At 48.4% G+C, this 14883-nt stretch overlaps 1 protein-coding gene across 1 annotated transcript in view; it reads right to left on the bottom strand.

The window, feature by feature from the left end:
- LOC146201333 (uncharacterized) overlaps nucleotides 1-14883 on the bottom strand; it is a 155791-nt gene that overhangs the window by 73951 nt on the left and 66957 nt on the right. The window contains exon 2 of the mRNA XM_084595771.1: nucleotides 3437-3597. Coding sequence (XP_084451897.1) covers nucleotides 3437-3597 — 161 coding nt within the window. The remainder of the gene's footprint in view (nucleotides 1-3436; nucleotides 3598-14883) is intronic.

Here is a 14883-nt window from a genome sequence, read left to right as displayed (position 1 = left end):
GCTACCATGGCAGCTGAACAGCTTCGAATTGTTCACAGCCGGGTCACATTTTACTGTGGCGAACAACTGGATCCGAATGCAACATCACAGCAATGCGGGCTCTCCAATCGAGTGGCCTTGAACCACCGTCACTATAAGGTTTTTGTGGTACACTCCAGTGTACATCCTTGCCCAGCAAGCGCTAAGTGCTGACAACGTCGCACTGGACATGACAGTAAATACTAATTCTTGTTGCCAAATTGCGTGAAGCGGAGCTCTTATATCCTTAAAATAAGGCGCTTCTGCCACGCCGGCGCCTCCCTCAAAGCGCCGCCAGGCGCAGCTCTCCGCGCGCGGCTGTCCCCGAACGGTGGCGCCGCGGCGGTGGCGACAGGAAGTTGGCGCCTCCCGCCGGTTTCGGGCAATGTAGCAGGCCGCGCCTAGTGCGCTTCCATCGAGCGGCCGTGCTAGTTGAGCTTGCAGAGAGCAATAACTAAAGAATCATGAATACCTTCAACAAACGGAAGAACTGAAAATGGACATGGAAAAGTCCTAACGGGGAAATCAGCTGGAGAGGATCAGATAACTACAGATTTGTTAAAGGACGTGGGGGATATTGTGCTAGAAAAACTGGCCACCCATTATACGCAGTGCCTGATGTCATCGACGGTACCGGAACCATGAAAGAATGGTTTAAGGACTCTAAGGACCTTAAAAATTAGACCAATCAGCTTACTGTCTGTTACGTATAAGGTATTTACTAAGGTAATCGCTGATAGAATCAGGACAACCTTAGAGTGCAATCAAACAAATGATCAAGCAGATGTTCGGAAACGGTACTCTACTATCGATCATATCCATACCATCAATCAGGTGATAGAAAAATAGAAAACCAGCTCTTATCATAGCATTCATTGATTACGAAAAAGCATTTGACTCAGTTGAAACCTCAGCAGTAAAGCAGGCATTCCGAAATCGGGGGTTAGACGAGTGGTACGTGAAAGTGCTGGAAGATATATATACACTGGCTGCACAGCAACCATAGTTCTGCATAAAGAAAGTAACAAAATTCCCATAAAGAATGGTGTTAGGCAAGAAGATACAATCTCCCCAGTACTATTCACAGCTTGCTTAGAGGAAGTATTCAAAGAATTTGAATGGGAGCAGTTAGGGATAAGGGTAGATGAAGATACCTCAGTGATCTGCGATTTGCTGATGACATTGCCTTGCTAAGAAACTCGGGGGATGAACTGCAAATAATGATTGATGACCTAAACAGGAAAAGTAGAAATATAGGCTTGAAAATGAATACGCAGAAGATTAAGGTAATGTTCAACAGCCTCGGGAAGGAACAGCAGTTTACATTAGGTAGCGAAGTGCTGGAAGTAGTAGGCGAATATGCCTATTTAGGACAGATAGTAACCGCAGATCCGGACCATGAAGAGAAAATAACAAGAAGAATAAGATTGGATAGAGCGCACTTGGCAAACACTCGCAGATTACAACTAGCAGCTTACCGGTATCGCTCAAGAGGAAAGTATACAACAGTTGCATCTTACCTGTACTCATCTATGGGGCTGAAACGTGGAGGCTAACCAAGAGGGTGCTACTTAAGTTGAGGACCACTCAGAGGGCAATGGAACGAAAAAGGGTAGGGGTAACATTAAGAGATTGGAAGCGTGCAGAGTGGGTCAGAGAAATAACCCAAGTTACCGATATTCTAGTGGAAATTAAGAAGAAATGGGCATGGGCAGGACATGTGCGAAGAGAGGGTAACCAATGGTCGCTTAGGGTAACAAACTGGATTCCAAGGGAAATAAAGCATAGCAGGGGGCGGCAGAAAGTTATGTGGGCGGACGAGGTTAAGAAGTTCGCAGGGGTCAAGTGGATGCAGCTACCCAGGTAGCACACAGTGGGCTATGAAGGGGGGCCCCTGGTGGGTCCGATGTAGGCAATGCAGGACAGCCCCGGTGGGCTCAATGTGGGTGCTGCAAGAGGGGCCGACGTAGGCCTGAAGGAAGCTGTCGACAAAGCCCCGATGGGCCCCACTATAGGGACCGATGCAGGTAGCCCTTGCGGGGCTGCCCACATGTTTCCCGCATTGCCAAACGGGCACATCCCGCCAACTCCCCACGATGGTCCTACTTTGGACATACTCGGGCAGCCGCTCCGGATGAACATTTATTTTTTTTATTTCGGTTAGCCCCTCAGATAATGACATAGGACCCATGCGGGCTCTATGGCGCAAGCCGTACTTGGGCTCGCCCACATTATTCTCATAGGGGTCCGATGCAGGAAATTGATGGGAAGCGCTTGTCAAAGTTTTCGCAATCATTATTTACGCACATAATTAGGTAATTATTTTATGCATGTCTGCCCTTTATAAACATCCAAAATATTAAATTTTACAAAAATTCTTAATATTAATCTAGCCTAAATGACTTCGTGTACATCTTGTTCAGGCTGTGGAGATGTGTGTTCTGAAGAGTAATTTTGTGCTGAGTGTTGCAATCTATCCACAGCAACCACGTTAGGAGCAACAGTTCGCAATCAGTATGTATCAGTATTGTTTGCGCAATTTACATGAGTGCGAGAACTAAAGCCACGTAATATTTCTAACCGACTAAACATGGCAGCCCCAATTGGGCTGGGTGTTGTTTTTGAACCTAAAGCCCACTTACTGTTGCACGTGCCTTCAAATTCCCCACAAGGGACCGATTTTGGTATCATGCAGACCTGCTCGCCTTCCAGCCCTATTACGGCCCATGTGGGATATAAAGCAGTTTTGTGCGGACAGCCCCAATTGGATTAGGTGTTGTTTTTGAACCTAGAGCCCACCTGCGGTTGCACGTGCCTTCAAATTTCCCACAAGGGATCAATTTTGGTACCATGCGGGCATGCCCGCCTTCCAGCTCCATTACAGCCTATGCGGGACCTAAAGCGGCTTAGCTAAGGCTGCCTCATTTGGGCTTCATGGGGGCTTGCCCAAATTGAGCTCTTATTCATATTTCACTTGCCCTCAAGTAACCTACAAGGGGCCGATTGGGGCAGCATGTGGGCATGTCCGTTTTCTTGCCCCACTACGGCCGATGTAGGTCCCACAAATATTTTATGGGGGCGGCCTCATTTCGGATCTATGTGGGCTTTCCCATAAAGAGCCCACATTTAGGTTGGATTGCCCTTAAATATCCGACAATGGACCCATGCAGGAGGAATAGGGGCAAGCCCAAATGGGGCTTGCCTACTTTTCCCCATCGGGGACCGATGCAGGTTTTATGATGGTTGCACCAGCCCCACTTGCCGACATCGGACCTACTGGGGCCCCACATTCTCTGCTACCTGGGTAGCATAGAACCGGGCTAATTGGAGAAATATGGGAGAGACCTTTGCCCTACAGTGGGTATAGTCAGGCTGATAATGATGATGATGAACCAAGATAGAGCGGTAGAAAACGTACTTGATTGCTGAGGGACAGCGAACTGCCGCCATCGCTGTGCGTTGGTCTGTCAGGCATCCCAGACGCTTGTAGGAGGCCCAATATAGTGGCAATACTTGCGGCCATTCCCGGCCCATCCGAAAGAGTCCGAACGTCCCTCTGTAACACGGGGACGTCACTTCCTGCACGGGAGAGAAATTCGTCAGTAACGAAGGAAACCGGCGCGTCGCTCTTGTGATCAACACTGAGTCGTGGGACGAAAATATTCTACGGGTGACATTCCCTAAAGCGAAATTCGAAAGCAGCTGTTTAGCTTCCGCGCACCAACTAACACCAACAGCTGCTTCAGCAGCCTCTGCTCGCGTAGCATTATGAAGCATTTCAATCGCGCATTCTTCACAAACTGTTTTATTAGATTTGCAGGCGACACTGTGAGTGGCATGACCGACGTATTATCTATCGCGCGTAGGCAGCCTTCATACTATAAGAATGTTTTTTATTCTGTAGCTTCACTATGAGGGGTGTGTATCACAATTACCTTCAAGGTTTAGCCAAGGACAAACATTACATTATGCTAGTGGGGAACCAGGAAAAGGTCATGTGCACAACCACTGTGGGAGACTTGCCGTGGGGCCGCTGTCGCCGTGACGTCACGCCGCCAGCCATATATGAAACGGGGCAGCGGAGTCGAGCATTGGAGGCAGCTACGGCTCCCGCATGAAAGAGCATGGCCTCCGAGATCACTTTCGCGCAGAAACATGGGCATGGGAGTGATCTCGGAGGCCATGTAAGGAGTCAAGTGGTCACCATATGGGCGCTGTAGGCCGTGACGTCATGCCTCCAACCGTGAATGAAACAGGGAGCGATGACGCTTTGCAGTCAGAGCCATACAGTCAGGCGATGAACAAGTGAGCAACCGCATGATAGAGGCGATGGTTAGCCGCTTCTAATTATCCGGCAGAAGTCGCCACGATATTCTGCGGAAAAGGCTTTAGGAGGCAAAGAGAGCAGCCGAAACATCGCACGAACAAAAGGAGCGCCTCGTGAAATGACGCAGCTATAAGCGGGATCGCCGAACGTTGGAGGTTGCTGCGGTTGCCCACTCTACTTCCCAGAGAACGTCCGAAGGTCCAAAGAAGCAACAATTGTTACACAAGTCGAGAAACAAAGATTTCCCAGCCACGTGAAGCTATCGCTTCTCACCAGGTTTAACCGAAGCTAAAACAGAGCTAATTTTTTCATAAAGCGAGAGAAACGCGAGGGGAGCCGGATAGGGAGAACCATCTAGGGCTTTTTTTATGGCGGCCATAACCGGCTTCATTGAGGCCCGCACTCTGCTGGCGGGCTGCCTGATGACGACAAAAATTTTTGGCGGCTTAAACGTGGCTTGATCCTAGCGATAGAATGAAGGCTGTGAGTGCGGCAGCCCTCTTTTATAGTAACGATGGCCAAGGTCAATTTAAGGTCAATTTCAGGCTTCGGCGACCTTGACTTCACCGAACGTAGAGCAACTTTCGCTTGAAACCACTTCAAGCGCAAAAGTAAAATATTTGATGTCTAGCAATTTTTTTTATTATTACCAACTTTTGCACTCCAAGAAATTTGCAGGGCTGTCAAATGACCAGGTAATTTTTGCCGAAGTTAAAGGTAATTATTTCAGGTTGCTCAATATAGAGCCCCAAAATTCATTAAAAAGTTCGGGCTGATCGAGCGCCAAATCTGGTACAGCTGGCAGTGAATGACCTAAGAAGTATCCGATTGCAGCAAGGTGCGAAATGCTCTTTTACCAAACTACGTTGCATTGAAAGCAAGCAACATTGGACACGCTGGAGGCGCAGTTGTGAAATTGAGCGCCACGCCGGTTTTCGTGTTGACTCCTCGGTGGAGGTGAATTTTAATTTCCAAAGGCTTGTGGAAACTCTGAGCAAAATGGGCCAAATTAAAAAAGAAACGGACAGACGTGTAGGGGACGAGTGCTCTTGTATTTCTCACAGGATCGAGGTGAGTGGGCAAGACGGCAGCATGTCAGCAACAATGCATACCAGGCATATGTTTTTTCTTGAGCAGTTGTTCGGCGCCTTCATCATCGGAAACACTCCCCTATCATATGCTAAATATACTGCATGCCGACGTGGAAGTTCTTCAAGACGGCAAGGAACCTACCGACCCGGAAGCCTGTGATGTCACTGATTTCCAGACACCGACTCATTCCATCATCAACCGTTGCCACTCCTCCTTCCATGTGACGTCACATTGCCTGGACTATTTAAAGCCTGAGCTGAGGGACTGGTCCTTCAGAGGGCAAGACAGCGGCAGGTCTCCAACCATGCTTACCGCAGGTCAGTCATTTAGCCAATACAAAGTGTTGTCCAAGTAACGACGTTTGTCTTGTGCTGCTGTCTAGCCCCGACAGGTCTAAAAGTGTGTTTTTTAGTTGTCTGCGCTTTTTCTGTTGACCTCGTTCAATGCGGCAATATAGAGCAAAATCCAGGGCCTAACAATTCGGTTTAAAATAATGAAAACTCAGACACTAATTCAACCACTGCTGCAGTGACCGATCATAACCTCCTCCTCAGGGTTCTAGACAGTCAGAACGAAATCATTCGCCGTATGAACAAATTCTCTGTAACACAGGCTTCTCTGACAGATGCGTTAGCACAATGCAGGGAAATACTTGATTTTTTCCTACTTATCGGCTTCTCAAGAGAAAGTCATGGTCGTGGAAACTCTGATTCGAGCAATTGAAAAGGATGTTGTTATCAATGCAGGTAAAATTAAAGAAATTGGAAACCGTAGCCGTCGAAACAGTATTGTCAGGCAGGCGCAAAGAAGAGGAGAAGGAAGTGAAAAAAAGTCTGCTCCTCTCACTATTGCAAATGTCTACTTCCCAACAGGTGTCCGTACAACAGATGATTTAAGTGATCTTTTGAGTTCAACCAACGGACTGATTATTGCTGGCGATTTTAATTCACACCATGTTATTTGGGGTTACCGTTCAGATATATGTGGGCAACGACTTTGGAACTGGATGTCTGTAAATGATGTGCATTGCTGTAATAGTCCAGGCATAAACTACGTGCGAGCAGCTTCTAGGTCAGTAATTGATTTAAAGTTAGCAGCAAATGGATTAAGGGTCTCATCATGGGCTACGGTGGATTGTGGTACATCTAGCGACCACTTTCCAGTTAAGTTTAATATAGAATCTACTCCCCTTAGAGTAACCACTTGTGAACAAACATTTGTCAACCATAAACTCTTTAAAAAGTTTGTGAACTCCTCTTTTTCCTCCATAGCATCATCTCAGCATTCTGAACGTGCTCAACAAGCACTCTCTTCTCTGCTAGATGCCACTGAGCGTTCAGTGTTCACTGTGAAATCGTCTGTCCCTAACAAAATGTCATGCCGATGGTGGAACGAAGAATGTGAGAAAGCATTCCGTCGTAGAAAAGCTGCGTGGAAGAGCCTTTCCCATATTCAGTGTCCCCAAAATTGGATAAATTATAAATTTTATGCGGCTGCATTTAAAAAAACTATTCATATAGCAAAGGATGAGTAAAATGCTAATATGAATATTTATCTCTAATCCAATCAATCGGAAGGCATTGTATAGGTTCATGGAACGCAACCAAAGTTCTTCTCCACCACATGTAACCGAGTAAGACGTGTTATCACCCAATGAAGCAAAAGAGAAACTTGAACAATTGCGAACGGTCTTAATCGCTTTCAAGCGCAAACGGTGGCTCCGTTACTTCGACCTACGCCACTTGATGATTTCGTTGCAGTTGAGCCACCGGAATTGCATTGTATAGCGGCTGCTCTGAAACCTGCAGCTCCTGGGTGTGACGGTATTACAGTGGCTATGCTGAAAGCTTTAGTGCAAGACCACAGCTCGGAAGTGTTGAATATTGTCAATTTTTTTCTGGAAAATGCTTGGTTACCTCAAGACTGGAAAGTTGCAAAAATTACACTAAGCCTCAAAGATCCGAAAAAAGGCTTTGATTTGGATAATATTCGGCCAATTTCTCTAACTTCAAATCTAGTGAAACTTATTGAACGCATAGTTCACCGGCGCCTCACAAACCATGTGATGACCCTGAATGCATTTAATGAGGCACAAATTGGGTTTCGTCAAGGGTGCTCCATTTGAACGGCTCATACAGATTTGGAGAGTAGAATTGGGTAAGCAATGAAGAAGACAGAAGGGTCTTCATTGGACACTTTGGATATCGCCAAAGCATATGACAGTGTAGAACACTCTATTCTGTTGAATAAGATAAACAAAATTAGGTCATCTTTTTACATGTTTGCATGGTTAAAATAATTCTTAAGCAATAGAAACTTTTTCTGCACGAGAGGTTCTACAACTTCTGAAACTTATTACCAAACTAGAGGCGTGCCTCAGGGATCGGTGCTGTCTCCATTGCTATTTAATATATTAATGAGAGATATTCCTGTTCATCCAAATATAAAAGTGTACGTGTATGCGGATGATATTGCCTTTTTCTCTTCTGCACGAGATGTTCATTCCTTATATCGGCTATTGCAAGCCTACTTGAATGCCCTTGAAGTTTGGCTCAGTAAAGTAAAATTAATTCTCAACGTGAAGAAAACCTCGGTACTCGTTTTCCCTCTGGCACACCCTCTTTATATCTCCCTTGCGTATTGCGCTTCACAAATCCCACAGGTTGAATCCTTCAAATACTTCGGTGTGTAAAACAGGTATTCGGCTCTGATATGTGCAGGTGCAGCGCCTGATGCTCCGAAGAGAACAACCATGTTCAACGCGCGTGACGGTCAGGAAAGAAAACGACAACGAAGCTCTCTCTCCGAGGCTCGGGCGTGCGCTTACAGAAGTGCAACGACTGATCGCACAGCGCTCCATTGACTGTTGACGGCGTAGCGCCCTGTTCAAGGACTCCTATTACAAGTGGTGGAGGTGACAGCAATACCCTCAACATGGAGCTTCGCAGCCGAGCGTTGCCTACCACTTCCGTGATGCCTGAGACCGCCAACCAACCGCCAAACCCATCGCCTGTCATCTGTCCCGGTGTAGCACGTCAGCGCGACCCAGCCATCTTCAGCGGCACCGATGACACGGATGTTGAAGACTGGTTGGCGTCGTATGAACGCGTAAGTGCGTACAACAAGTAGGACGACAACGTGAAGCTCACAAACATCATTTTTTATTTGAGCGACGTCGCCAATCTATGGTTTCGCAACCATGAGAGTGACATCCCTACCTGGGCGGCTCTCAAGACCAGCCTGACCGAAGCTTTTGGCGGTCCTGCTATACGTAAGCATCGCGCCGAGCAACGCTTGCAAAGTCGGGCACAACAAACCGGCGAGAACTTCACCAGTTTCATAGAAGATGTCGTCGACCTCTGCAAGCGCGTCAACGCTACCATGAGCGACACCGAGAAGATCGGACACATTATGCAAGGCATTGACGACGGTGCCCTGGATCAGCAGTCGCTAATTCAGCAGATTCAACAGTTTGTTCGTGAGGAAGTCCCACGCCAGCTTTCTTTGTCTACCTGCCTCCAGCACCTGCGCCTGCACCGCCGCTCAATCCCACCATTCAGCGTGTTATACAAGAGCAGGTCGCTGAGGTTCTGCCTTCACCTCCTCAGCAGCCCTTAGTGGCGGCTCCTCTCACGTACGCTGATGTTTTGGTGCGGCCACCACCCCCTGTCGCTCCTGTATACAGCCGGCCTCCCCTCCTATACGAGCCTCAGGGAAATCAGCAACCTCAGCAGCCTACAATCCCCCCTCATCGTCCGGTTCTCCGCCGTCGATTACAGCCACAGCATTCCAACCCCTGGCGCACACAAGACAACCGACCCATTTGCTACGCCTGTGGAGTCGCCGGCCATGTAGCTCGTTTGTGCCGCAATCGTGGCCATCGTCCCTAAGACTATACACGTGAGCCGATGTACAATTTTACTCCGTCCCCCTCGCCCGTGTTCCCTGGGCCTCCTCCGCAGTCATCTTCAAGTTACGATCGCCGATCCCACCGCTCGCCTTCACCTGGCCGTCGTTCCCGTTCTCCGATGCTCCGCCGCCAATCAGCCGTTCACCCGGAAAACTAACGGCTGCAGTTCCGGAGGCAAGAACTGCGCCATCAGGGACTAACACAAGACCTGTTTCCGTACCAGCGAACATTATTACCGTATTCATTGAGGGAGTTCCTGTCGAAGCACTTGTAGATGCTGACGCAGCCGTATCAGTTTTTAATTACACCCTCTGTCGCAAACTCAAAAAGGTAATGACGCCGCTTCCTGCCGTTTCTCTTCGCACTGCCAGCGCTCAGGACATTCGACCATTAGCCGCCTGCACCGCCCGCCTTGTTATCGAGGACGTTCAATACACAATAGAATTCCTCGTCCTCGCCCGCTCATCACACGACGTCATCCTTGGTTGGGACTTCCTCTCCAATCATAACGCCATAATAGACTGCGCCCGTGCTCAACTTGAGTTATCACCCCTCAGTGCCACTTCTTTCGACGCATTCGCTACTGCTGTCGCTACCGTGCACGTCGCAGAGGACACCGACGTTCCGCCTTTCTCCTCAGTGCTTGTGCCTCTTTACTGTGCTGCTCTTTCCGACGCCACTGTTATCTACACACCCTCGTTACGATGCGCTGACCAAAAATCGGTGTTGCTGCCCCATGCTGTGCTAACAATTTTTCGCAGCTCAAGTGCTATTTTTGTTTGTAACCCGTGCCCCTGCCCAACTACTTTGCTTCGTGGCCAGTCACTGGGTAGAGTTGCTTTGCTCGATTCCACTCCCACCTATCCCTTCGTCGATAACACTGCCGGCCTTCACATCAGCGCCATAACGCCTCTTCCTGTCGCCACTCCATCTTCCCTCGAAGTTTTCCACCGGTCCATCGACGCCGGCCTGACGCCCTTACAACGAGCCCAGCTTGTCGCCATCCTACAGCGTTTAGCGGCTTCGTTCGACTCCCAGCAACCTTCGTTGGGGCGCACAACTGCCGTTGCTCACCGCATTGATACCGGCACGCATGCCCCTTTGCGCCAGCATCTGTACCGTGTTTCAGCCGCCGAGCGCGGCATTATTGACGAACAGGTGACTGACATGCTCCAGCGGAACGTGATCCAACCGTCGCACAGCCCTTGGGCGTCTCCGGTCATCCTGGTCAAGAAGAAAGACGGCTCCATCCGATTCTCTATACACTATCGCCGACTGAACAAGATTACGCGCAAGGACGTTTATCCTCTCCCTCGTATCGACGACGCCCTTGACTGCCTGCAGGGAGCTGAGTTCTTTTCTTCAATAGACCTGCGTTCCGGCTATTGGCAGGCGCCGATGGCAGAGGCCGACCGCCCAAAAACCGATTTCGTCACACCCGATGGGCTCTATGATGTCATGCCATTCGGACTATGCAATGCCCCTGCCACATTCGAACGCATGATGGACAACCTACTCAGAGGGCTCAAATGGCACACTTGCCTTTGTTACCTGGACGACGTTGTCATCTTTTCCCCAGATTTTCCATCTTACCTCCAGCGCCTTGAGACAGTTCTGCGATGCCTGACCGACGCTGGCCTCCAATTAAATTTAAAGAAGTGCCGTTTCCGAGCACGACAGCTAACCATTCTCGGGCATGTCGTCTCCAAGGATGGCGTTCTTCTTGATCCGGCAAAACTGCGCGCTGTGGCAGAAATTTCCCAAGCCAACTAATGTAAAAGAACTCCGCAGCTTCGTCGGCCTCTGCTCGTACTTCCGCCGCTTCGTTCGCAATTTCGCCACAATCATCAACCCTCTCACCACGCTTCTGTCCAGCCACGATCTTTCAGCCTGGTCTCCACACTGTGATGATGCCTTCGCGACACTACGCCACCTTCTGACGACTCCGCCAATCCTACGTCATTTTGACCCTTCTTCTCCCACAGAAATCCACACTGATACCAGCGGCGTCGGCCTCGGCGCAATACTTGCTCAGCGGAAGTCTGGCTTTGATGAGTACGTTGTCGCTTACGCCAGTCGGACCCTAACAAAAGCTGAAGCAAACTATTCCGTCACCGAGAAAAAGTGTCTCGCTATCATCTGGGCAATAGCAAAATTTTGCCCCTACTTGTATGGCCGTTCTTTTGATGTCGTCACCGATCATCACTCCCTCTGCTGGCTGTCTTCTGTGAAAGATCCTTCTAGTCGACTGGCCCGTAGGGCTCTGAGGCTCCAAGAATACGACATTAATGTCCTCTATCACTCTGGCCGTAAACATGCCGATGCTGATGCTCTCTCACGTTCTCCATTGCCGTCTGAAGCCACTCCTGCTATATCCGTTCTACATACAACCGACATGCCCACCAATATGACTTCCGAGCAAGGCAAAGACGCATGGATCGCTTCAATCCTGGATGTTTTATCCGGCCGTGCTTCACGACCTCCTTGCCGCGCTCTCCGTCGCCAGTCTCACCATTTCGCCATCAGAGACGAGCTCCTCTACCGTAGGAATTACCTTCCGGATGGTAGAAAGTGGCTGCTTGTAATTCCGACCCATCTGCGCTCTGCGATTTGCTTCCATTACCACGACAATCCCCAGTGTGCCCACGCAGGCTTATTGAAAACCTTCACTCGCCTGCGACAGCGGTACTACTGGCGTGGGATGTACCATTATGTTCGTCGGTTCGTCCAGTCCTGCCAAGAGTGTCAGCGCCGAAAACACCCACCTCGCCAGCCCGCCGCTCCTCTGCAGCCGCTGACCTGTACGGCCCGCTTCCTAGCACATCAACAGGCAATCGCTGGATCATCGTTGCAATTGATCATCTCACATGCTATGTCGAAACGGCGTCTTTGCCATCTGCTACAGCCCAAGACATTGCCTCCTTCATCCTCCATCACATCATTCTTCGCCACGGGTCTCCCAAAGCATTGCTGAGTTACATTGCTGAATGATACCTTCCTTTCTGAAGTTGTCGAAGTTGTTCTTAGAGAATGCAAAATCGTTCATCGCGCCACCTCCTTGTACCATCCGCAAACAAATAGAATGGCTGAGCGTTTTAACCGCACCATGGGCGACATGCTGGCAATGTATGTCGCTTCCGACCACTCCAACTGGGACCGCGTTCTTCCATTCGTCACATTCGCTTATAACTCTGCCACTCAAGCAACCGCAGGATTCTCGCCATACTTCCTTCTGTACGGTCGTGAGCCTTCTTGCACCATGGACACCATTCTCCCTTACCGACCGGAGTCTTCCGAATTCACGACTGTTTCACAAGCTGCAACTTATGCTGAAGAATTCCGCCAGCTTGCCCGGTCCTTCACTTCTCACTCTCAGCAACAGCAGAAAACCACACGAAATCAAGCTGCACTTCTTCCTACTTATCGTACAGACTCTTTGGTCTGGCTATGGGTGCCTTCTTCCAGTCCCGGCCTTTCATCCAAACTTCTGAGCAAGTATCAGGGCCCCTACCGTATTGTCAAGCAAACATCCCCCGTCAACTACCTCATCGAACCCCTTACGCCATCCACTGACCACCGTCGCCGCAATCGGGAAATAGTACACAGTAACCGCCTGAAGCCTTACTACGACCCTGAGATCGTCACATCGCCATAATCCGCCAGGATGGCGTCTTTTCGCCCGGGGGAAGTTGTAAAACAGGTATTCGGCTCTGATATGTTCAGCGCCTGATGCTCCGAAGAGAACGACAACCATGTTCAACGCGCGTGACGGTCAGGAAAGAAAACGACAACGAAGCTCTCTCTCCGACGCTCGGTCGTGCGCTTACAGAAGTGCAACGACTGATCGCAGAAAGCTCCATTGACTGTTGACGGCGTAGTGCCCTGTTCAAGGACTCCTATTACAGGTGTATTATACCACTCCCAATTAGACTGGCGGCCTCATATCAAAAGTAATTGCCTGAAAGGTGAGCGAGCCCTTGGTCGCCTGATTCGAATTAGCCGTAAGAAATTCGGTATGCGTAAAGATACTCTTGTTTCTCTATAAAACTTATTTGAGACCAATTCTGGAGATCGGCTGTGTTCTTTTCTCGGGCAGTCCTAAATACAAACTACGACCTTTGTTGCTACTGGGGAGGCGCGCTTTACGACTATGTTTGGGGTTGCCAAGAACAGTTTCAAATGCAGTCCTCAATTTAGAGGCCCGTGTACGCGACTTGAACTCTCGATTTGTGCTGCTCACTGTGCGAACCTTTTTACGAGCTCTGGAATCTCTGTCTGGGGTGGCTTCTCCCATTTTTATTACACACCAATCTCAGTTTCTAGATTATCATTGGCCGCAATATAAGCAACCACAATTTGTATTTACTCAGTCCTTGCTGTCCAAAATTGCAGTTTTGCTTATGTCAGTAAGACGTGTTGGCAATGTTCAAGCTACTTCCACACTATGCTTCGACCAGTCGTTGCCATCGAATGCAAAACACTTGACTACCACGGTAATAAAGGGACACCTTGAAGATTATCTATTACAGTATCCACGACACGTACCTATTTTCACAGATGCCTCACAACGAAATGAAAAAGCAGCAATAGGAATTTACTCCCAAGTATTTGATTGGAGTTTTTCTGTACGGATCCCTGATTACACACCAATATTTACTGCTGAATTGCTTGCAATTGGTTTGGCACTTCAAAAAGTTCCCGGTAATGTTACTCACGTAATCATACTCTCTGACTGCTTGTCAGTCTTAGCAGTATTAGAAAGCTCGAAAATGTGTCTTTTGAAACAAACCCTGATGTTTTTTCTTCCGATACATTTACAGGAAGTACGTTTTCAGTGGGTTCCGGGACACTGCGGCATCGCTTCTATTACAATGGCGGATTATTTAGCAAATTCAGCTCTCTGTGGGCCTGTTGCCGATGTTGTACCCAATATTATCTAGCTAAATATATCCCGTTTTGAACGATTTCAAACGTTAAACTCCTTGAGCCATGAGCCACTCCTTGCGACTATGGATTTTAACCATTTAAATTTCCATTGGAATGTCCGATGTTGTACCTCGAGGCAATGTGAGATTTCCATGACGCTCATGCGTTGTAGAATTCCTTCCCTCATTCTTTATTTATGTCGCTCTGGATTCACGCCGTCGAATCATTGTGCGTCATGTAATGACGTGGAAACAATTGAACATTACATCCTCTCCTGCCACAGGTATGCTACTCAGAGAAGAAGTTATCTAGAAATACCTCTTACTCACCTAGGATTGCCATTTACAGTTCCTTTCCTCCTCTCCTTTCGTGCAACCGTCAAAGGGTATGCCCTAAAACCGGTGTGTGACTTACTTCATAATTATAATATTGCTACTGGAAGATTGGTGTGTTAGCGCTGATCTGTTGAATTGTATTTTTTCTTCTTATTATTATTTTTAGTAATTTACAATTTTACTCCTTTTTTTCATTGCTTTCTATTACATCGCCTCCAAATTTCAAGTTATTTCAACAACACTAGCTCCTAATTATTAGGTTATCTATATCATAC

The sequence above is a fragment of the Amblyomma maculatum genome, chromosome 2 (assembly GCF_055883805.1).
Source record: "Amblyomma maculatum isolate TAMU_Amacu chromosome 2, ASM5588380v1, whole genome shotgun sequence".
Lineage (NCBI taxonomy): Eukaryota > Metazoa > Arthropoda > Arachnida > Ixodida > Ixodidae > Amblyomma > Amblyomma maculatum.
Note: the sequence above shows the minus strand (reverse complement) of the source record. Positions and strands in the feature narration are given on the sequence as shown.